The sequence below is a fragment of the Danio rerio genome, chromosome 20 (assembly GCF_052040795.2).
Source record: "Danio rerio strain M-AB ecotype USA chromosome 20, GRCz13ab, whole genome shotgun sequence".
Classification (NCBI taxonomy): Eukaryota; Metazoa; Chordata; class Actinopteri; order Cypriniformes; family Danionidae; genus Danio; species Danio rerio.
This window is the reverse complement of record NC_141040.1, coordinates 6524342-6547395: the sequence shown is the minus strand read 5'-3', so window position 1 is coordinate 6547395 and position 23054 is coordinate 6524342. Positions and strand designations below refer to the sequence as shown.

General features: G+C 38.9%; 2 protein-coding genes across 6 annotated transcripts in view; both read left to right on the top strand.

The window, feature by feature from the left end:
• The window catches only part of dsc2l (desmocollin 2 like), a 1349056-nt gene that overhangs the window by 922832 nt on the left and 403170 nt on the right, over window positions 1–23054 (top strand). The gene's annotated exons all lie outside the window — the stretch shown is intronic.
• Window positions 1–23054, top strand: part of trappc8 (trafficking protein particle complex subunit 8) — a 187491-nt gene that overhangs the window by 82489 nt on the left and 81948 nt on the right. For all 5 annotated transcript variants that reach the window (XM_087297930.1, XM_087297929.1, XM_087297928.1 and 2 more), the window contains 6 exons: window positions 1076–1270; window positions 7494–7660; window positions 7760–7834; window positions 7935–8028; window positions 12732–12889; window positions 15515–15948. In XM_087297930.1, coding sequence (XP_087154056.1) covers window positions 1076–1270; window positions 7494–7660; window positions 7760–7834; window positions 7935–8028; window positions 12732–12889; window positions 15515–15948 — 1123 coding nt within the window. The remainder of the gene's footprint in view (window positions 1–1075; window positions 1271–7493; window positions 7661–7759; window positions 7835–7934; window positions 8029–12731; window positions 12890–15514; window positions 15949–23054) is intronic.

The following is a 23054-nucleotide window of genomic DNA, read 5'->3' as shown; positions in this document are numbered from 1 at the left end:
ATCTCGGAGGCTTTTTCAGTTCATTTATAACAATTTGCTTTTGTATAATGTTATTATTATTAGCAGTATTATTTATTATATCCATATTTATATTTGTTTTATTAAAAACAAGCTTAGATTTGCCCATCTGTCAGGTTTTAGACCATATGGGGCACAGCATGTGTTTTAGGATATAACTCAGGTTTTTGAGCACACTTGGTCATTATTGTTCATTTATTCGTTTGCTGGAAATTAGAACTGAATTTAGAAATAGTTTTGAAACGAATATTTGCTCTTAACAAACAAAATTATTTATTTATAGACTAATTGATGTCTGTGCGTAAAGGTTTCCCTATCCAAGAGCGAATGTGAAAGTAGATCCAATATCTCTCATTCTTGCGCAGTAGATGCTCTGTTTAACAGTTTTCTGTTAAAAAAAACTGTGAACTGTTAACTTTTTGCTTGTGAAATGCTCATTTTTTCCACTTAGACTTACTTTGCGTCCTGTAAATAGCGAATGCGCTCTTGGCGCGACGCAGCTGATTCTTAAAGGTAATGGGAGAAGAGACTCTTATTGGTTTATTCTTAAAACACACCTATAACTCATTAAGAAAATAAACCCAACCCTTTTAGACCATGCGCCTTGGCGCAAAGCAGATTTCCCATCCTTAAATTAGCAAAAACGCGTTCTGACACGCCCTGAAAGCATTTGCGCCCTGCGTTTTGCGCTCTGCGCATGGACCGTCAAAATAGAGCCCTTAGTGTGAAAGCCGATAGTGTTATACAATATTTTTTATAGCTTTCTGTTACTTATTCAATGCCATATCCCTACACTGAATGTCTATTATTTCTTTCTTATAACAGACTTTATTATGATATTTTTATGAAGTTAGGGAAAGCAAAATGTTCAATAATGATGCCCCGTGGCTGCTATTAAAATATGGAGTTCCTTTACAAATTTATACAGATTTAAGCTTAAATCTTTGATGCTTATGCCCGTGGTATTTGTGCGTTTGCATTAACATCATCTAAATGTGATCAGACTCACAGGTATGTACTAGGTGTGTTTCCTAATTTTTGACTTGGTTGTCAACAGGCGAGAAACAGGCTGCTACACACGTGTCTTTGGACCAGGAGTTTGACAGGGATTCTTCTCAGCTGTGGAAAGAGTTGGAGGAGAGAGTCGTCGCCGCAGCAAACAGGGGAAGCGTTCCCAACACCTTCCAGCCATCCCAGTGCTGCCTGAACAGCCAGACGGACAACCTCCGATATCCACTCGCCGTGGTGGAGGGTACGTTTTCACCACACCATCCCAGTGTTGATTTAGTTTGAGTTTTTTTTGGCTAAAATGCCATTTTAGTCATAGTCATAGTTCAGTCTTTAGAAATAATTGGATTTTAGTCTACTTTTATGCTGAATTTAATACACTTTTTTTGTCCCCAATGGGGAAATTTGTCTCGGACTCTAGGCTCTCATTTGCATACACTGAATAAAACAGACAGCACAGTCATTAAATCATCAACAAATATTAAAATATTAAAAAGTCTAATTGATTTAGATGAAACAGATTTCTTAAAATGATTGTATCTACTCACAGATAGCCTGTATTTTCTACCAGAAGGCAGTAACTTGTACTCGCAAAATAAACTTGGTGAAGGGTCAGCTAATATGTTAATAGCTTCATCAAGAACTGATTGCTCATATGAAGATTCTGATGGTGCGTTTACACCAGATGCGGATGAAGCATCAAGCGTGAGTGATGAACATTATAATTCGAAGCAAAGACACAAATAGACATCCTGCGGAGCGATTTGAGCGAATGAGGCGGCTTGAATGACGCGATTCGAACGAATAAAGTGTCGCAAATTACTTGAGTTGGAAAATCGGAACTTTATCGGTAATACACGCTTCGTTAACCAATCAGGAGCTTGCTCTTGTATGTGCTTCATTATGACGTAGCTCCTGTTGTTGGTGTCCAGAAGGGAAATCCTCTTGCCGACACCGGCTCATCAAATTGGGCTCTGCCCAGTCTGAAGCATCGCTGAAAGCTTCTATCATCCAGGTAGAAGGAGTTGATGAACTCACAGAGCTGGGTGCTCCTCTGAAAGGTTCTAGTGAACTCAAGACATGGCGCTGTATGAGTCTACACTGTTTTTAGCCTTCATAAAGCACAGCTACTCTTTTAATAATGGCTTGTTTCCACTGACTGGTACAGTACAGTACGGTTCGGGTCGAGCGGTCACTTTTATCAAGGTTTGTATTTCCACTGCCAAGGGTACCCTTTTGGTGGGCTTGGTGTATGACAAAAAAATTTCAGTCGACTCAGTTTTCGCTCGAGAAAATGTCTACAGTAAAGCTGTAAGGGTGGCTTACATATAATATGTGAAGCACTTCTCACAAAACAGATGCTTTTTACACTTAAGTACTTCTGTATAAATGTCTATTAACTTTTCTATCAACATGATTTAATTATAACTGCAGATCAATGACAGTTCAAAATATCCTACTGTAACGTCTGCAATTATATAGAATAAATAAATGAATGCAACATATATGAACACATACAGACCCTTACAGTCTCCAATATGTTACCAACTACAGAAGAACTACACACAGCAGACATTTAGTACTTATTTAGGTTCAAACACAAAATATAGCCTACAGTTTGTGTCTGTGATCTTCAACAGCACGTGTAGCCTCTGTTAGAGAGTCGTTCCATCATTCTGAGTTCATAATAGTCCAAAATAATAATAGTTAAACAGGGCAGTTTCTTCACGTTTGCTGAAAAAATAATGTGCTCCTTTTTTTGCAGCTTCTCCTTTGTTATTTTGCGCTTCACTCTCGCATTTGTCAGCTTCTGAAAGGATCGGGTTTCAAAAGCACGTCAGTAATCAATCGCATGTTATCATCATGAGCTCAAGAAGTTTGTTGTTTCAGATATAGACACGCGACGAGCGCAAGCAAAAAAGCGAATCCACTCACGCTTCAGACTGGCTCGTAAAAACCTGTGGCTGTTCATCAAGATGACGACAAGGTTTGTTTGAGCCCGGGTCGACCATGGCTCATTATTATATGTATATATAATTCCGCTGTAATCTCTCGGCTCGTCGGCTGTGTATTTTAAACATGGCGGGTCCTTTGTTTTCATTCTGGCTTGTTGCGCAAGCGAATGACGTATCTCTGTAAACCAATATCGGTCAGTTGCATGTCTAGCTCCGCCTTTTGGTACCCCTTCTCGTGTTTGGGACCCTTTCGAAAGTTTGCCGAAAAAATGGTTCGGTACGGTTTGGTTTGGTACGCCTTTTGACAGTGGAAACGGCCATGAAAGTGTACCAAACCATACCATACCATACCACTCAGTGCAAACAGACCATAAAATCTATGTTAGCCATTTAGCAACAAAGTCATCGGGCAGTCAGAAACCCAAAGATGCGCATCATGGGCAGGAAGGAAACATAGCTACGGTTTTTTTTCTTCTAAAATCTCACTAAAATTTTTTCTTTACTATGATTCAGAATGCAAGTAACTCTGCTCTTTTCCTTTTACCTCAGCAGTGACCTTGGAATTTAAGAAATTGTTAGTTGTTGGTTAGTTTTAATATCCACTGCATATGCATTCTTCCAAATTTGGATGTTAAGACCTCTCTATTCCCTCGACCGCTCCACTGACACAAGCTCTTATTTTCCTTTGAGGTTTTGATGCATTTATCGGGCTTCGTTAATGCGTTTGATGTCTTGCAGGGCTGCGTTTTTTTTTTTTTTTTTTGGTTTATTAGTTAATTTTTAATTGGCCTTAAATGAATTATTCACCATTAGCTTTCCTCTTTATTGCATGAAAACTGTAAAAACTGACTGATCCTAAGAAAAAAAAAAAACAAATGAGGCATAACAGCTTTACTTGGATTTGACCTGGACAGATTAACAAACCTCCTGGCCAGTTGTGTATCTACAGTGATTACAGAGTTACACTGGAAGTAAAAAACAAAAAGTAATATAAAAACAACGACCTCCTTTTATTTACTAGTTTGTTTGTTTTTTGCAGTATTGATCAAAGAAATGAATTACTTATAATGGCTGAATGTTCACCTGTCAACACCCTCACCTCACAGGAAGATTAAAGAGAACAGGAAGAACAGTCACTCTTTGGCGATCCTGTCATGTTCCAAAGTTTTTTGTGTTTTCTATTGGCAAGTATGTCAGCGGCAGAGATTCAGATGCAACAGTGTGTTTCTGAGTATCAGGATTTAATATTATTTACAGAAATGTGGTTTAGACAAGGCGGTATGGTAGCTCAGTGGTTAGCACTGTCACCTCACAGCAAGAAGGCCACTGGTTCGAGTCCCAACTGTACCAGTTAGCATTTTTGTGTGGAGTTTGCATGTTTTCCACGTGTCCGCTTGGGTTTCCTCCAGGTGCTCCGGTTTCCCCCACAATCCAAAGACATGCGCTATGAGTTGAATAAACTAAATTGTCCATAGTGTATGAGTGTGTGTGAATGTGAGAGTGTATGGTGAGAGTCTATTTGCAGGGATGTCTGCAAGAGCATTCTTGGCATCGTTGGCGGTTTATTTCACTGTGGCGACCTCTGAAATAGAGACTAAATGTGTACTAACACTGTTATCCAAACCATGCCCAGGCCCGTTTCCTGGATCATTTGAGAAGTGTGAGTGCTCTGAATCGGGCTCTGACATGGTTCATTTGTCCGGTCCAGGCCCGGTTGAAAGAGGTGTGCCAGAGCGCTGTTCACTTGGGCTTTGGTGCAGTACGCTTGTAGTGTGAGTGCAAAGCGCGCCTGAGCCCGAAACTGAAGACGAGACCTGACTTTTAAAGGACTGTTTCATATGGATTTTCTAATAATTCTTACTGTTTAATAAACGCAAACTGTCATAGATTATTAATTAAAAATCATTATCATAAAAATGTAGCTAATTATTTGCAGTTTCCTGTAATCAATCATAATTAATTGCACATAAATTTGATTTAGTTTAAAATATAGGGGATTATTGAAGATTAAATACATTTACCTAATTAATTGCACTCCTTTATGTGATTTAAGGCCATTGCCAATTTTATTTTTGTCTCTCTTTCCCCTTCTACTTAGCCGTTATAACACAGGGTCAAGGGGAAGGGCTTCAAAATTTACCCCTAGGAATTGGGCTTCCTATGAGATCAGACGATCGCAACTGCTGTAGTGATTCTAGTTGTTGTATTTTCTGGTATTTATCTTCAGGAAATCGCTGAAGGCATATATTATGTTATCATAACGATCTAATGTGGCAGTAAGATCGTAATTGTACCGGCTATTTACACAGTGGCCATATTCATCTATGTAAACACAAGAAAACAACATTAACATTATAGCAGACACTGTAAAAAGCCCATTCTCAGCCACTAGACTTTTCTGACAGGGTATTTGAGTGTCATCGAGTGTTAGAATGTTGTGGGACTGCTGTACAGGAGTTATGATTATGGATTATAGATCCCGAAATTTGGCAGTTTTTTTGCGTTTTTTTTTCTTTTTTTAACAGAAACGCGTATTAATATATTGAAACATGTTCGTTTGTTGTAAAAATTTGTAATAATAACAAAAAATACTAATTTGTGGATCTTCTTACTTTTGGGTTCAGCAATACTGCCGCTCTGGCTGGTGTATTCTGGGAAATTTTCTTACCCCTTGGTTTTAAGTGTGGTCCTGAAAAATCATATATTCACCTCTTCCACTTAGCCCTACGCCTTCAAGCTAAAGAGAATTGGGACACCCCTACCCATAGGCGTGAACATGCAAAACGAGGAGTAGGGGTAAAGGGAAGAGCTAAGGGGTAGAATTGGGATTGCGCCTTAATCACAGTTAGTTGCACCTAAAAATAAAATATATATATATATATAAAAAAAGTCTTTTTTTTTCTTTAAAAAGTACAAGTTTTTTTTTGTTTTTGTCAGCGAATTCAGAGAAGTTGCAACATCATTCATTAAAACAGTTACAGAACATAAGAGCTTTTAATTGTCATACCAAAGAGCATAGAATCACCAAGAGGCGACACTCTAGTGCAAATTGGGAAACAGCCACTAGATGGCGCGGCAGACATTTTGGAATGCAAACTTTAATAGAACAACAGCATATTATTAGTCTGTAAAATAAACTGTTAAAAGTGCTAATGATTGTGATAGTAAGTGTTGTATTGTCGTCTTTCAGGTTGTATCTAAGCTTTAATGCGATTTTTAAATAAATAAATAACAAACAAAGCAGCTGCTTGCCATCGCAGAAGCAATAAGGTCCAATCATAGATATATACACTAGATATCGCATAAGGACCCTGAGCATGCGTCAATAGCGCTGCCACATTGGTACAGTGCTCCCAGGGAAAATGTCATTCAACCGCACTAGTCAAGACAGTGTTATTACGTGAAGGTGTGGGACTTTAGTGCTGTCTACGGGTGTAAAAACGAGCAAACAAAGAAAACAAAGCACAAAGGTAGAACATTTCATAGGTAATATTACGTTTTTTTTTTCTGTTTTTGTATGTTCTGAACTTTTGTGCTAATCAGGTAACGTTATTGATGATAACAGTCACTTACTGCATTCACCATAAGACAAAGTAGCTCCAACACGCACTAAACACTCGGCTTATGCTAGTTTTGTTGAATAAAATCAGCAAACAATGCAAAAGAAATATGACAACGAGATGCTGCGCTGCCAGAAACTTTTATTATTGTCGGCTAACGTTAGTGAAAGAGTCGTTCGGGGGATTCATTCACAAACTAATCGCTCCCTCCGTCAGTATGAGAAGTGAAAGCAGGAGAGGAGCTGTGTTTCAGGACATGATTAGATCAAATTTAACAGGGAGGTTGAATAGTAAATTTCTGTACACACAAACACAAGCTTTCTGTCAGGAATGCCCGTGCGGTTACTGTTCTATCAATGTAGAAAAGTGATGTAAAATTATAATTTTTGTAATTAGAAAAAAAAATTACATACCAACATCCAGGAAAACTCCCGATCATAGATATATGTGTATATGTGTATATCTCTGGCTTTGGATGGCCACAGTCCTCCACTGTACATTGGTCCCGCATTCATTTCAAAGGAGCGCTACCCTGTAGCAAGATGGCGGCGCTATTGACGCATTCCGTTCATTAGACAACAATAGACCAGGCAACAATCTAGTGTATATATCTATGAGATCCCATTGAACAGCCAATCGCCTTCACTCCAAAATGGAGGAATCCGGGGGTTTTGCTGGGCGCTGCTGTTGCAATGGAACGTTCTATTGAATGTCGCCTCTTGGTCATTCTAAGCTCTTTAGGCATACCAATCCTTACTAATTGTATATGTTGGAATAAAAACAAACATTTTTATGTGACCAAATCTACCAGATCAGTACATTCAGCAGTTTTACTGTACTAGCCCACCTAGGACATCCTTGGATCTGAGTTGGATTATTCCCCATTCCCTGTCATTCTCTGTCATGTTATTTGCTATTAATACATCGTCTTCTTTCTTCTTTTGCTTTGCAGAGCCCATCATCGTGGAGGTGGTTTTCCGCAACCCCTTGAAGGTTCCCTTAGCTCTGTCGGCTCTGTCTCTGCTTTGGAAGTTTACAGTTAAAGACTTCTCAGGCCCTCAGGACAGCACAAGCGGAGAAACCATCAGCAATGAGAAAGAGGCAGCGGCTCTGAAAGAAGTAAGGCCGTTAATCGTCTCTCAGTTCATCGTCCCCGAGGCGTCCGGCTTTGAGTTTCTCATCACTTTGATTAACTTCTTGCATTTGAATCTGTTCCAGACCACGGCTCTCGGTGACATCATCGATACGCAAGTCATTCCAGAGTTCACCATCAGTCCAGAGGAGACCAAAGTGGTTAGAGCACCTCTTCTTTTGACTTCCCATTGCTTTACACCAATTAGCTTTTTTTGGTCATTTTTCTGATTTCTTTTCTGTGTTTCTTTCCCTTTTGCAGGCGCGGTTGAAATTGCTTCCTCGTAAGACAGGAGAGTTGCATGTTCTCGGTGTTGTGTATAACCTGGGCACTGGAGAAGTCGGCAACAGTGAAGGTACATCAGTAGTCAGGGCTGAGCAATTTTTATTATTTTCTTTATACAGACTGATTTCACACGGCCACCGTTTTAAAAGTGAAATCGAGGCAGCGGTGGGAAGAAACCTGGAAGTATTGCCTGAATTCACACATACCTGGCTGTATTTCTCATCAGAGAAGAGAAAGTGACACAATTTTATCATTTCAACACTTTCCATGTGATCCGAAGGTCCGTTCTAAATGGACAGTGAAAATAAAAAGGGATATCAGACCTCATTTTCAGCTATGATCAGGGAATTTGCACTAGTTAGCTATAATTTTCTTTCCCAAACACACATTTTAGATGCCATTAATCAAACTCAAATTAATGAACTGATTCTTTCACTATATTAGACTAGAATTTTGGAACAGTGTTGGTTTGCCATTGTGTTCAACCAGCAACTGCGCTTAAATGTTAGCGGGAAATGGACGTTTTTCATGTTATTCAACCTCCTTTTAGGTGTCAAAATCACTGTTTTCACCTTGTGAAAATTAACATTCTAAAGTACGATTTATCTGGTATCTATTCATGTATCTTAATGAAGCACTAGTGAAATAATTTCAATATTTTATAGTTATTAATGTGAGACACTTATCAATATTATATTTTAATACAAAATATAGCTGTCACACAGTATCAGTGTCATTTCCACACAACACTGTAATGTCGCTTTAAAAAGTTTGTGTGAAAGATTATTAAAGGGCCATGACACCCCCCACTTTCGGTTAAAGTCTACTTCAGAATTTTTTCAAAAGATGCATGATTAATGGGCGTGGAGCTCCGCGAGCATAGGGCAGGAGTGGGCGTGGCCTGCAGGGGAGAACGACTGTTGTTGTCAGTTAGCTCACAAATTGAGACACAAACCGTGAGGAGACGCATGAGTTTATAGTTTACAAAGTTAAAATGCAAAGAAATGAACAGTGATTTAATGCCCTGCTACATTTGTTATTCGTAATTCCATATACAGACAACCACAATTTATATCATTATAAAGATGTGTGTTCATGTAAACACTATAAATGAGGACTTCTCCCTCAATCCCCGTATCCAGCAGACTCAGTGCAGCAGGTCTCCTGACCTGTCTATTTTAACCATTAACCCTGCTGGTAATCTGGAGGATTTAGGCAAACACAGCAGCACGGCGATGTGTCTAAATGTGAACGAACTCCTGATAAAAGACAGCGTCCGCCATTCTCTAATTCTCGTGCTGCTCTCCCGACAAAAATGCTAGCAGCACACGCACAGCTTTGCTGTATGATCGGCCCTGACAAGATCGCGGGGGAAAACATGCAACAAACCAAGGTGGATCATGGAAAAAAACGCATATGAGCCTTCATGAACGGCTAACTGTGCCGTGGTTTCTGTGTCTCTCAGCTCGGGCTTGACACTGGCAGGTCTGGCAGGTCTCATGAATAATTAAGCAGCCGGCTCTTCTCATAGGATAAGGAAACTCCGCTATGAATAATAATGAGAAACCGACGCGTCATCATTGCACTTGCAGTACTGCGCTACGTCGCAGATTTTGATCCCGCCCCAAAAATCATTTTGAACCCGGAAGCTGAAATTAGCTTACAAAAGCTCAAAATGATCCAGTTTTCCCCACAATTAAAGCTGACTGGTGCTAACATTGTCTGAACTGATGCTCAACACACACACATCTGTTAATATAAAAAAAAAGTTCTCCGGGGTGTCCTGAACCTTTAAGGTGGTTTCTATGAAAATGAATAGCGCCATCTGAGAAAATGTTCAAGATTGAGGGAATTTACATTTTGTCAACAACACTTGTAAAAAAAATCACGGTAAATATTGCTTGATAAGGAAATATGTTTATTCTACGTCATTTCCAAACATGCTATACCTTTAAAGATGTTTTTAAAAACCAAACAAAATGAAGGTGAATAAGAGTGTTTTGTATACACGAAAGGCTAGCATCAATTCAAAGCTAATAGGTGAAGCTATTTTTCATTTTTTCACAATAAACTGCTGAAATGTCATTTCTACCACTGTTATTTACATTCCACACCCATTTAAAAAAATATTTAAAAAGTTCTCATCACACATTAAAAGTGTATTCACAGTGTTTAAGTTCATGCTCTATTTAATATAATATTCAATACAAATTCAGTTTATTTATTTTGTAAAAAGCTCTTAATATTAAATTTTAGAGTGTGACAGGTGTACAAGTCAGCATACAACTAATTTATTTCATTGACAAATGTGTGTGGGTGTGTGTGTATATATATATATATATATATATATATATATATATATATATATTAGAGCTGCACAATTAATCGTTAAAAGATATCGCAATCTCGATTCGACCCTCTAGACGATCTTAATCCAGCATTTCTACGATTCTGCCAATCATATTTTCAAGTTCAGGAGAGAAGAAAAGGCGGCTGCACGAATCTTCATTGTTTCACACACGTTGCTCAGTGACATTGACACCTGCAAAAGATGTTGAATGAGTCACATACTGTATTCATAAGGTATAATTAACCTAAAATATATTTTTTGTCTTAATATAATGATGTTTTCACGGCAGGGAAATCACACGTGACGTGAGCTGCTGACCGTGAGCTATTATCACAGAGAGGGCAGTTTCTACTTAGGTTTCTGTTCACTAAAGTAGACGCGCGTGCATCTATCATTAAGCAGAGCGCGCGCGCGCGTCTACTTTAGTGAACAGAACCTGCATATGTTGCGAGTAGCAGGTAATTCAGTTGTAAATAATATTCAGTTTGTGACACAGAGTGATCGTTTGGGAGCCGCGCGCGAAGTATGAACAACAAGCACTTAGCTGTCAAAATGAAACCGAAAGTGTGCACTTCATTTAAATGATCGTATCGCATTTTAGAGTTATGATTACTGCAAGCATTTGATATGTTTTTTCTTTCATAGCGAACCCACAGTTGAAAATAAATGTTTACAATGTCAGTATAACTACTCTAGCCTATATATTAAATATAATCTGAAAATGGCAAATGTCTGATTTTAGCAGTAAAATGGTCTAATATGACAGATTGCAAGCATATATCTCAAATATAATAATTCAACATCAGAATTATTATAAGTAGAATAGAATTATTTATAGAAACCAGTAGACCTACACATAATTTTATTTTCGATGTTGTGCCATATGTTTGTTTTTACCATACCTTTATTTTACATCTACAGAATCGTGAGAAAATCGTGATCTTTATTTTAAGCAAAAAAATCGTGATTCTCATTTTAGCCAGAATCGTGCAGCTCTAATATATATAATGTGGAAAGATGCTCTGCATTGTGGAAGGATTGGTTGAAATAGATACAAAAATTATCTAGACAATGTTTGACTGCCATAATTTATTTAATTTTGAAATAAGCTGTATATTGAGATGTGGTGGAATTGACATTTGTTCAGTTCACGATGGAAAAAAATCTTTCTCTTCTTATCTAAGTTTGTCCTCTTATGCTGTGTTTACACCAGACGCGGAACGCGTGGATAAATCGTGCTATTCGCGCGTAAAAAGCCACGTAAACATTTGAGTTTACTCGCTTCATTCGCGTGTCAAATTCACATCAGAACAGACGCGGATTCGCGTGATGGGCAGGGCTTCTGTCTGCCCGAAGACTCTAGCTTCATAGCTAAATGGCTAACATGGATTTTATGAAGAAAATAACAGTGTTTATGTGCTTTATGAAGACTGAAAAACAGCGTCGATACGTTTAGGGTTGTGTCTGAGTCCACTACATTCTTTCAGAGGTGCATCCAGCTCTGTGAGCTCATAAACTCCTCCAGAAACTTAACCTGGATGACGGAGGCTTTCAGCGGTGCTTCTGACAGAGCCAAGCCGAGTTTGATGAACTGTTGTCGGGAAAGGCTGGAGGATTTCCCTCGGAACACCGACAACAGGTTCTACGTCACAATCACGCCCCCACAAGAGCAAGCTTCTGATTGGTTAACGCGGCGCGAATGTCCGCGGAAGTTAAGATTTTCGAAATCGAGAGATTCATGTGAAACGCTCGTTAAGCGCGTCAAACGCGCAAAACGCTCAATTCGCCCCGCGCCATTTGCACAATTTGCTTCATTCACGCGTATCGCGCCATTCGCGCGTGTCGCGCCGCAGGATGTCTATTCGCGCGTTTGCATTGACTTAACATGTAAATCACTCGCGATTGACATGCGTGCCGCATCTGGTATGAACGCAGCATTACGGATCTTAAAACCAGACAAATTGTTTAAACTTATGTGGCTATGTTACGTTAATTTTAAACAAGTTTATTTACTCGACTTCACAAAAGTCAGAACAAAAAGTGCCTGTAGTTGAAGAATGGTATTTATATATGTATTTATTTATTTATTTATTTCAAATTAAGTTACATTACGATTGTATAAAAAGTGTATGCATACATTTATGTTTGGCGTTTGCTGCATTATTTAAAACATGTGGCTAAGAAATAGCATTTAACTTCTTTTTTTGGTGGGGCCAGTGAAGATTTTGTCTGGGCAAGTAAAAATCTGAACCACCGGCCTGATTGGGCCAGTAGAAAAAATTCCCTAGCATTGAACCCTGGTTCAATAATGGCCATGTAACATTTTCCAGCCCTATTTTGTTTGGGCCAAATAGCCTGTAGTTCACTGAAATCAAGTGTGCTTAGTGTGATGTGAGCGTAACTGTGATGTGTTTGTGCTGCAGGCTCATTGGCCAGTGATGTTATGTGTGTTCGTGGACAGCAAAATCTGGAGATCCAGGGGCCCAGACTCAATGTGACCAAAGAAGAAAAGACTTCAGTCAAATATGGACCAGACCGCCGTCTGGACCCCATCATCACCCCAGCCATGCCCTTACTGGAGGTATTTTATTTCTTAACCAAACCTCAACTTTTAGCTTTAAAGTTGAGTTGAAATGGAATGTGCAAAATATTATCTCTTTATTTTTTTTTACTTTATGACATTGAAGCTGCTTATTAATTAAGAAAAGGGGAGTCACATGTTCTTGATGTGGTGTATAACCTGGGTACGGAAGAATTGGGCCAGGGAACTTTATTTTAAACAGTAATATCGCAATATAACTGTTTTCATTATATATTTAATGAAATTTAATATCAGTATCAATTTAATATCAGTATCAAACAATATCAGATCATGTAAGAGATTAAAAAAAACATTTCAATTATTTGACCGGCAGTGCATTTGGTTCAAATTATGATTGATTTATAAAAGAGCGCAAAAATATCAAGATCTTGGTCCAGTCTGATGGTCACATGCCTGATTGATCAATATCATTTTTATATTAGCAGTCTACAATGAGTGCTTTGAGAACAAAGTACGTTTTAAGGCACTGGATCTCTTTTTTTTTAAAGGATGGGAGCAAATAATCAAGGCCACGTTCAGCTTTTTCTTTCAGTTTTCTTCTTTTCCTGTGAAATAATGAATAATAATTGATTTTAGATTTAATGAAGTCTTTCACATTGATTTGTTCCTTCTTGTGAATAACTTTGCTCTTTGCACTCCAGTCAATTCTTTTTAATATTGTCGAATTTATATGAACCTTTCTTTAAATGCAAAAGATCACCCATGGTTTTAAAAACTCAGTTTGAATTTTTCCAGCCAAAAAAAGCTTTTTTTCTTCTGCTAGAACCATAGACTGTAAAATATATGGGCGTAGTATTCGTGACGTCACCCATAGGTTTCTAAAGAGAGCAATAGAAGTGATAAGTAGGCGCGGCCAACCGTTGCCATTTTGTTTACGCGTCATCACACCCACGGCGGGATACCAAACAAGGGCAAAGAGGCGGAGATTGAGCGGAGCTACAGACACTTCTGGCATTTTGCTGAGACCTGGTTCAGACACACTTTTCTTTGGGAGAACGCTTAATACTTTATCACCCCTGACTCGTTTGTATTCTGACCACTTGTGCTTGGTTGTATACTATATCAATAAAGTGTTTAGACTTTTAAAAACACTGCTGTAATACATTGAGCCACTAAACATTGTTCTTATGACGTTTTTCAACAGGAGGAAAACGCAAATTACTTCCAAACACTTCAGATATAGTCTGTGTTAGTTAATGTAAGACTATTGATGAAATCCTGCATAACACTGTATGACAACGCTTCAGATGACTGTTCTAGAGCCTACAGCTAATCAATCTGACAGATTCTGGAGTGCATTACAACTCTAAATATAAATATAAACGATAAATGATCTTAAATAAAACAAATACATGTATAGAGATGGTGTATAAGTATATAACTTTACTCACATGGGAAACGGAGGCCACGTGAATGGTTTGTGAGCACAATTAAGTTCACTCAGCATGCCATGCCATCTAATAATTGTAGGTAACAAGTCCAAAAGGCAGTTGACTGTGTAAAACCACATAAAACAACACAGAAATACGATAAATATGCTGAGTTCAGTGGCTAATCTGCAGGATTCAGCTGAGGTGGCGGCGACCAACGTGTTCTAGCTGTCACTCAAGTGGCCACGCCCTTAATTATGCAAACTTAATATAACTTAATATATAGATGAGTTATAAAAAAAATCACCCCCCTCACAGTTGTCATGAAGGGTAATATTAGCTGTATTAACCAAAATCTTTTTTTGTACCAGGCTGTAAACACCTTTTTTTCTGCTGTAAAGTTGGCCATTCTAACAGTGGGCTCAATTGAAATTTGCTCTATTTTGGAGCCAGGAGCGGCCAGGACTAGCAGAATTTTGGATGAATTGCAGTTTTAGTTACTTCCGTATTGGCTTCCTGAGGGAGAGCAGGAGGTTGCCACTTGGCTAGAACCCTTGAAAAGTTAAAGTTTAAGTTTTTTTAAAGTTTTTTTCTTCTATTGAATACACAAGAAGATATTTTAAAGTATTTTGTGAACCATTGATCAAACTCATATTTAAGTCTGACATCACGTCTTTAGGTCTAAACAATCAGAAGTTAGAAGTAGAAGAAAAATTTACTAATACTAACTCGCAGTGTGCTCTAACACTATTGAAAGTCATGATTGTATGCCAAATCTCAGATGTTTAGACACTGATTCATCTTTAATAGTTAGTTTAATTATTGGTGTTTGGAGATGCATCAAGTCCAGACACTAGTGTGCACCAAGATTTTATAAAATATTATTTATATAAAAATATTATTATGTCTGGTGACTCTCTCTCTGCGCAGCCTTTAACTGCAGCTCGTGCTGTAATAAACAGACGCACATAACTTCATAACTATAGCGACTGTATTTAGATGTAACTAAATTTGTTGTTGATATCTTGGTCACACTATTTGGAGGGTCAGAACAAATTGCCTCGGGTCTGGGTTTGGCCCACGGGCCGCCAATTAAATAGCCCTGGTGTAGAACAACTTGAGTGTGAGTAATGAGATGAGAATGTCTTCATTTTTGGGTGAACTGTCTCTTTAACTAGAAATAGTCAAAACTGCAACCTAACCCTCTAATCACTTTTTAACTTTCTCCACTCAGGTGTTTTTCATCAACTTCCCCACTGGTTTATTGTGCGGTGAGATCCGCAAAGCTTGGGTGGAGTTTGTGAATGTGAGCGGCGTTCCTCTGACGGGTCTTAGAGTAGCGTCCACTCATCCAGAGTTCTTCACGTTTGGGAGCGCCACCTCAGACCTCACCCCAGTCACCCCTACAGCAGCCGAGCACTGCTCTGCATACAAGACTGTGGCCACAGCGCCATCACAGGCCTCCGTCTCACTCGTGTCTCCGGCAGCGTTCGGGGTCTCCAGCAGTGACCGGCCCATGGTGGCTGAGATCCCCCTATCCCGAGGCTTACTAGGACCAGGGGATGCCTTACAGATCCCGCTATGGCTCAGAGGACCTGACAGAGAGGGCGTTCATGAAATCAACTTCCTCTTTTACTATGAGAGTACAGAGAAGGCTGCCAAACTCAGGTACATGACATTTTACACTGTATTCAATTTTTTTTACAATTCTATTCCACTATAATTTCTGTATTTTCCTGTATTTCTTTCATATTTTTAATCTTCCTATGAAGGGTGGCAATAAACATTAAAGATCCGATCCTCCCTGTAAGCAACCCATACCGCCGAACCACCAGGGGACGCCCTTTGCTCTAAAATGTGAATCTGTTTTGTGCTTTCTTTTGAGTTAGGCATAAAAACACTTTGAAATAAATATAAAAATAGCAGGATTCCCTTCTTATCCATTACATGTGCCGTTGCCTCTCCAATGCAACCCTCAAAACAGTCAGTTCATGTAGTGGTGCGTTGATAAATAGATCAGGAATGGATATTTGGGAGTTTGGGAGCCATAAATGAGAAGGCTCGACCCCCTTTATTTGACTTCGCTGTTTGAGGTAATACGAGAAGCCCTGAATTTTAAGATCTTAAAGAGCAGGTTGGATTGTTGCAAGCAGGGCTTGATCATAAGCCACTGTCACAGCTTAATGAGCATGAGCAAATGGGTTATGCTTTTATAACCAAGTGTCGCTTTGCGATTTAGTTTTCTTTCATAGGAACTTTCAGGGCTCAACACAATAAGGGTTTACCTCTTTTTTTCTCTGGCTCTGCCAGACTTATTATTTTCTTGCCAAAAATTGTAAATAATGTGTCAAAACAAGCAAAATCCTGCTGTATACTTACACTTTTTATTCAACAAAACAGCTGACTTGGAGATATATATATATATATATTGTCACGCATGTAAAACTATGCACCGTGGTCAGTTCTGGCTTAAGATCCCAGATCCCCAGTTAACTATGAATACAACAACATATTAAAGCAATATTATTGTGAAGGATGATTATTAAACTATATTAAAGGGCCATGAAACCACCTCGTTTCAGCAGGGTGTTTTCACACCTCTACTTTGGAAAAAGTCAGAAAAGTGGGCGTGTCCAGCTCTGTTTAGGGGGGAGTGTTGGAGGAAGATAAGAGGCATGGTGTGGGAGTTTCAGAGTCAAAACACACACACACAAACACACACAGGGGAGAAAGTGACTGTGTTTACATGGATATCTGTAGTCGAATTATTTGCCAAATTATAAAATGGTGGACTTTAACTGCAGTTTGGCTTTTTCATTCAGGGAATTCATTCATGTCCCTCGCGACAAACGAAATATTTGATTCGAGGAACTGCTGTAAGCGTGTATTTTTAATGCAGTGTTTGATACCGCACGGCGAACGAGAGAAACAAAACTCAGCATTTCACGGAAACTTAGATGCACACGGCAGGTAACGTCAGAAAGCCGCGTGTGTTATTCCGGTCACTAAATGCGGTGAAAATCCTACACGAGGTTAAAGTTTAGTTGTAGTGCTAACATGTTTACACTCGGTGCAATAGTTTGTTCGATACGAACAAACTGAATAAACAAAGAGCACTGGTCGCTCACTTACCAAATCTGTAGAGACAGGACAATCACCAGCAACTAGAGCCGCGTCTTTATTAAGAGGAGACTACAAGCGAATCCGGATCTCAGCGTTTGCAGATGAGAACAACTCTCAGGTAAACAATGTTCCTCCTTTGACACGTAAGTTATTGTTGTCGAGCGTCGCGTACACTGTTAATCCACACGTGACTCCAGCTGCGCTCTCACAGAGAGAAAATGAAAACAAAACTTAACTGCAGCAAACTATAAAAGCAACACTTCACGCTTGTTTTGCCAACACAACGTGGCGTCTCTGTCGTCTAAACACTGTGACAGTAATGAATATTAATGAAGTTGCACAATAGAGCGCGCTGATTGGTTTGAACCAAGCCTTACTCATGCATTAATGCAACACACTGTAAGACATAATAAGACTCACTCTGGCACAGACGTCCAGTCTGCACGCTGGAATACATGCTATTATGTCATGACCGTGACGCAGCTTTAAAAATTAGTTTCAAACAGGAAGTACGAATTAGCTTGAAATAACGCAAAAACAACCAATTTACACTTTTTAGTGGAATATTGGTGTCCTAATAGTGTTTTTAGCAGTGTGGGACACATATACGACTGTCAACAGCTCAAAAAATGTGTTTTGGTGTTTCGTGACCCTTTAACAAAAATAAGCAAGCAAAAGAAAGCGGGTAAAAAACATTCTGTGTGCGATAATGGAAGGATGATGGTTAATGTTAGGGCAATTAATAATCTGTTCAAAGAATGGGTAAAGCGAAAGCGACAACCACTGCTGCTGCTTCCTTACAAAGAATCTCAACCCCTTGAAGGACTGTGGGTGCACTGTGCACGAGCATAGCACTAGTTTAAACCAATGACTGTAAAAAACACACTCGCACGCATCCGATCATCTGTGCGCGCGACACTAAAGCCCTTTTCAGTGAGTGAGGAAAGCCTCTCACCGTGCGCTTGATCCTCTCATTCTTTATTTACCTGCTTTCTTTTGCTCGGCGAAAAGCTTTTTTGTCAGTCGTGCTGCTTCTCGATTCTAAGATCACATTTTTACGCATCACGTCGAGACGTCGAGCCAGCACTGTCAACTTAAAATGAATTTCAGCCAGTAGTGGGACTGGCCGTCTAACCCGCCACAACAAAAAAAACGTTTAGGTGTTTATTATAACACAGACAACATATACAGATATTTTAAACACTTTCAGTAGTGTTTTATGAAAATTCAAAGGGTTTTCTTTAAAATGATACCAAATTTTTGCATTTACACCTCTGCATGTGGATTTGGGAAGCTTATAAATTTGGGTATTCAAAATCCGGGCGAAATCTCAAAATAGCACTGGAGTTTTGACTCATCTAAGATTTAGGGCTCTGTTTTGACGGTCCATGGGCAAAGCGCAGGGCGCAAACATTTTCAGGGCGTGTCAGAATGCATTTTTACTAATACAAGGACGGAAAAATCCGCTTCGCGCTGTGGCGCATGATCTAAAAGGGTTGAGCTTATTTTCTTAATGAGTTATAGGTGTGTTTTGAGAATAAACCAATCAGAGTCTCATCTCTCATTCCCTTTAAGAGCCAGTTGCATCACGCCATAAGCGCATTTGCTATTTACATGACGTAAAGTAAGTATGAGTGGAAAAACTGAGCATTTCACTTGCAAGCAAACAGTTGAACAGAGCATCTGCATTATCTACTTTCGCTCTCACGGATAGGGAAACCTTTACGCACAGACATCAATTAGCCTATAAATAATTAATTTTGTTTGTTAAGCACAAAGTTTTGTTTCAAAACTATTTCTAAATTCAGTTCTAATTTCCAGCAAACGAATAAATGAACAATAATAACGAAGTGTGCGTGAGTTATATCCTAAAACACATGCTGTGCCCCATATGGTCTAAAACCTGCAGGTGGGCAAATTTAAGCTTGTTTTTAATAAAACAAATATAAATATGGATATAATAAATAATACTGCTAATAATAATAACATTATACAACAGAAAATTGTTATGAATTAACGGAAAAAGCCTCCCGATGTTTTGTAATATTTTAATCCTTTATATTTATATCCTATATATATTATTCTTATTATATCCTATATATCCTTAATATTGTAGTTTTTTCATGTAGAAAGATATTTGCGTATTGCTTTACATTTTGTGCATATTAAGCAGTGTGTAAGCGAGGCGCAACTCTGCGCCGGAGTTTAGACCGGGTTTGTTTTGGTCTATTAAAAAAAGTATTATAGTTTCTCAAAAATGCAAAGCGCCAGCAGTGCGCCTCAGAACGCTTTCCTTTTTAGACCAGAACGCCTATGGGGGCACATATAAGCGCAAATGCATTTGCTATTCAAAGAGCGTGGCGCAACGCCTCAAAACCACTCTTGCGCCAAGCTGAAACTAGCAAAAAACTATTGCGTCGCGCCTTGCGCCACATTGCGCCGGGTTTATGATAGGGCCCTTAATTTCTAAAAGACAGGCAGAAAAAACTGATGTAGCAGTGTTAAGATCGGGGCGAGCACTAACATAGATTTGACCGTTATCAGTGTAGCAGTGGTACCCCAAGCCATATTTACTCAAGTGGTTGAGATCTACCAGCTATAGACTGATTTCACGCGGCCGCCATTTTCAAAAGCGAAGTCGAGACTGCGGTGGGAAGAAAACCGGAAGTATCATTGGGAGTTACATAGGAATGTTGTGTATCTGGCTGTATATCTTATCAGCAAAGAGAAAGTGACACAAATTTTAATTTTAATGATTACAAACATGTTTTTTGGAAATCAAAATATCAATTAAATTTGCATAGAATTTACAATATGAGCTCTATTAGGTGAAATCAAAACAAATTTTTTTATTAAAAGTGGGTCTCTGCCAACACTAATACAGTGTACCAAAGACTGAAGATATTCCAGTTTTTTTGCTCTAGAAATGAAAAATCTCCCCAATAAGAATGTAAAGCATTTATTTTATTTGATGTTATTTTCTACGTAAAAAAATAATTATTACTCCAATTATTATTTTTCACCATTTTTCCATGCATTGTTTGCAACTTGACTTGTAGGACCTTATGAAAAAGTACACAAAAATAAAGTTGGTTGTGAGAAAATTACCTAGAGTACTATAATTGTATGTGAAGAAATTTATTGTATATGAAGATAATATTCATTCCCTCAACTCAATATGAAACAGTGATAAATCCTTAATGATAAAAAAACAACAACAACAAATGTTTGAAAATATTGAAGCAACTGAACAATATATATTTACAAATACAATTAATAAAAATACAATAGAATTATTGTATTAAATCAAAAATCTAGTTCGTTTAATATTTCATATAATAATCTATTCAATCACAGCCTAATATTTTATAGTAGAAAAATAGTTTAAATTACAATTTAGAAGCAGCTGAAATCAGGTTAGTCGATCTTTTAAACAGCAGGTGGCACTGTAAAGGTCTGGAAGTGCAGATCTAGCCGTCTGAGCGAGCAGGTCTGAGCGTGCGGTTGGGTCTCCGGGCTTGCAGCTTTATACTATTGGTCGTGTCGAGACATCCGCGCTCAGCAGCGCTTCCATGTTAGCGGGGAAATAGCCGGGTTTAAAACTTCAGTACCAGGACAACACTATCACAGACAACACGAGGGTGTGCTGCAGAGGACTGCTTTGTTTTATCACTCACCGGGTTACATAGACTGAAGCAGGAAAGCATCCTCACGGTGTTTAACTGGTGCCATGAGCTGAAGCCTAGGAGGACACTTAAGCGTATCACTGAGATTGTGATGTTGTTTGATGCTAAATTGCTTTTAATTGTTTAAAATAAACTTACTACATAATATTAAAGTGATGGTTGCACCATTTTCTGCATTTTGAAATCTCGGCAACAGCTGGAGGTTTGTAGTACATGGCATGTTACTGCAATGTTTACAGTGCTTGTCCTATACTTCCATAGATATATACACTAGATGTCGCCTGGCCTATTGTTGTCTATTGGACGGAATGCGTCAATAGCGCCGCCATCTTGCTACAGGGTAGCGCTCCTTTGAAATGAATGCGGGACCAATGTACAGTGGAGGACTGTGGCCATCCAAAGCCAGAGATATACACATATACACATATATCTATGATCGGGAGTTTTCCTGGATGTTAGTATGTAATTTTTTTTTCTAATTACGAAAATTATAATTTTACATCACTTTTCTACATTGATGGATCAGTGACCGCACGGGCATTCCTGACAGAAAGCTTGTGTTTGTGTGTACAGAAATGTACTATCCAACCTCCCTGTTAAATTTGATCTAATCATGTCCTGAAACACAGCTCCTCTCCTGCTTTCACTTCTCATACTGATGGAGGGAGCGATTCGTTTGTGAATGAATCCCTCGAACGACTCTTTCACTAACCTTAGCCGACAACAAGTTTCTGGCAGCGCAGCATCTCATTGTCATATTTCTTTTGCATTGTTTGCTGATTTTATTCAACAAAACTAGCATAAGCCGAGTGTTTAGTGCGTGTTGGAGCTGCTTTGTCTTATGGTGAATGCAGTAAGTGACTGTTATCATCAATAACGTTACCTGATTAGCACAAAAGTTCACAACATACAAAAACAGAAAAAAAACTTAATAATACCTATGAAATGTTCTGCCTTTGTGCTTTGTTTTCTTTGTTTGCTCGTTACAACACCTGTAGACAGCGCTAAAGTCCAGCATATTCACGTAATAACACTGTCTTGACTAGTGCGGTAGAATGACATTTGTCCTGGGAGCACTGTAGCAATGTGGCGGCGCTATTGACTAGGGATGTAACGGTATCAGAATTTCACGGTACGGTAATACCTCGGTATGAATGTCACGGTACGGTATTTATTGAATCATTTACAGGAAAAAACAAAACTTATGAAAATACTCCGAAAAAGTGCCAAAAGTGTCAATGACATACAAATTAGCCATCTATCTGTAAGCTTTGAAACAGGAACTTTAATTTTAATAACAAAAAAATATTAAACCATGTAAAAAAAATTAAGTTTCAATTTAGTATTGTTGAAAACTCATCACATTCAACATTTAATCACTCACTCACTTAGATAGAGATGGCTTTAAAGGAAAATTATCATATAAATATAATCTGGTAAAAGCTGGTATCTCTGGGTATTTACAATGTTCCCTGCAACAGAAAAAAAAAACCCTCTCATTTGGGACTGAGGTTTCAGGGACAACAGAGATATGACTTGGTCCAGGTTGACAGCAGTGGGTATGGTGCATTGTCTTTCCCCCACTTGAGAGGACAAACCATGAGTGAGATAGAGATCTCATGTCTGCATCAATCTGAACAGTGTGCTGTGTTTCTGCAGTCCCCATGACTGATTATTAGTCGTATTCCCCAACTTGCAGGCACGTGCACACACAGTGCTCAACCTGTGCAGTGCACATGCCCTTTTTAGTCTTGGATAGAAAGTTCCCTTCCAAAATGATCAAAAGTGCCCCCGCGACACGACATACCCTCCGTCCCTGCTTTACAGTACGCGCGCGACAACACAGCTGATAAGAACTCGCGCGACAACACAGCTGATAAGAACTCGCGCGACAACACAGCTGATAAGAACTCACGCGACAACACCGCTATTCAGTACGCGCGCGACAGCACAGCTGATCAGAAC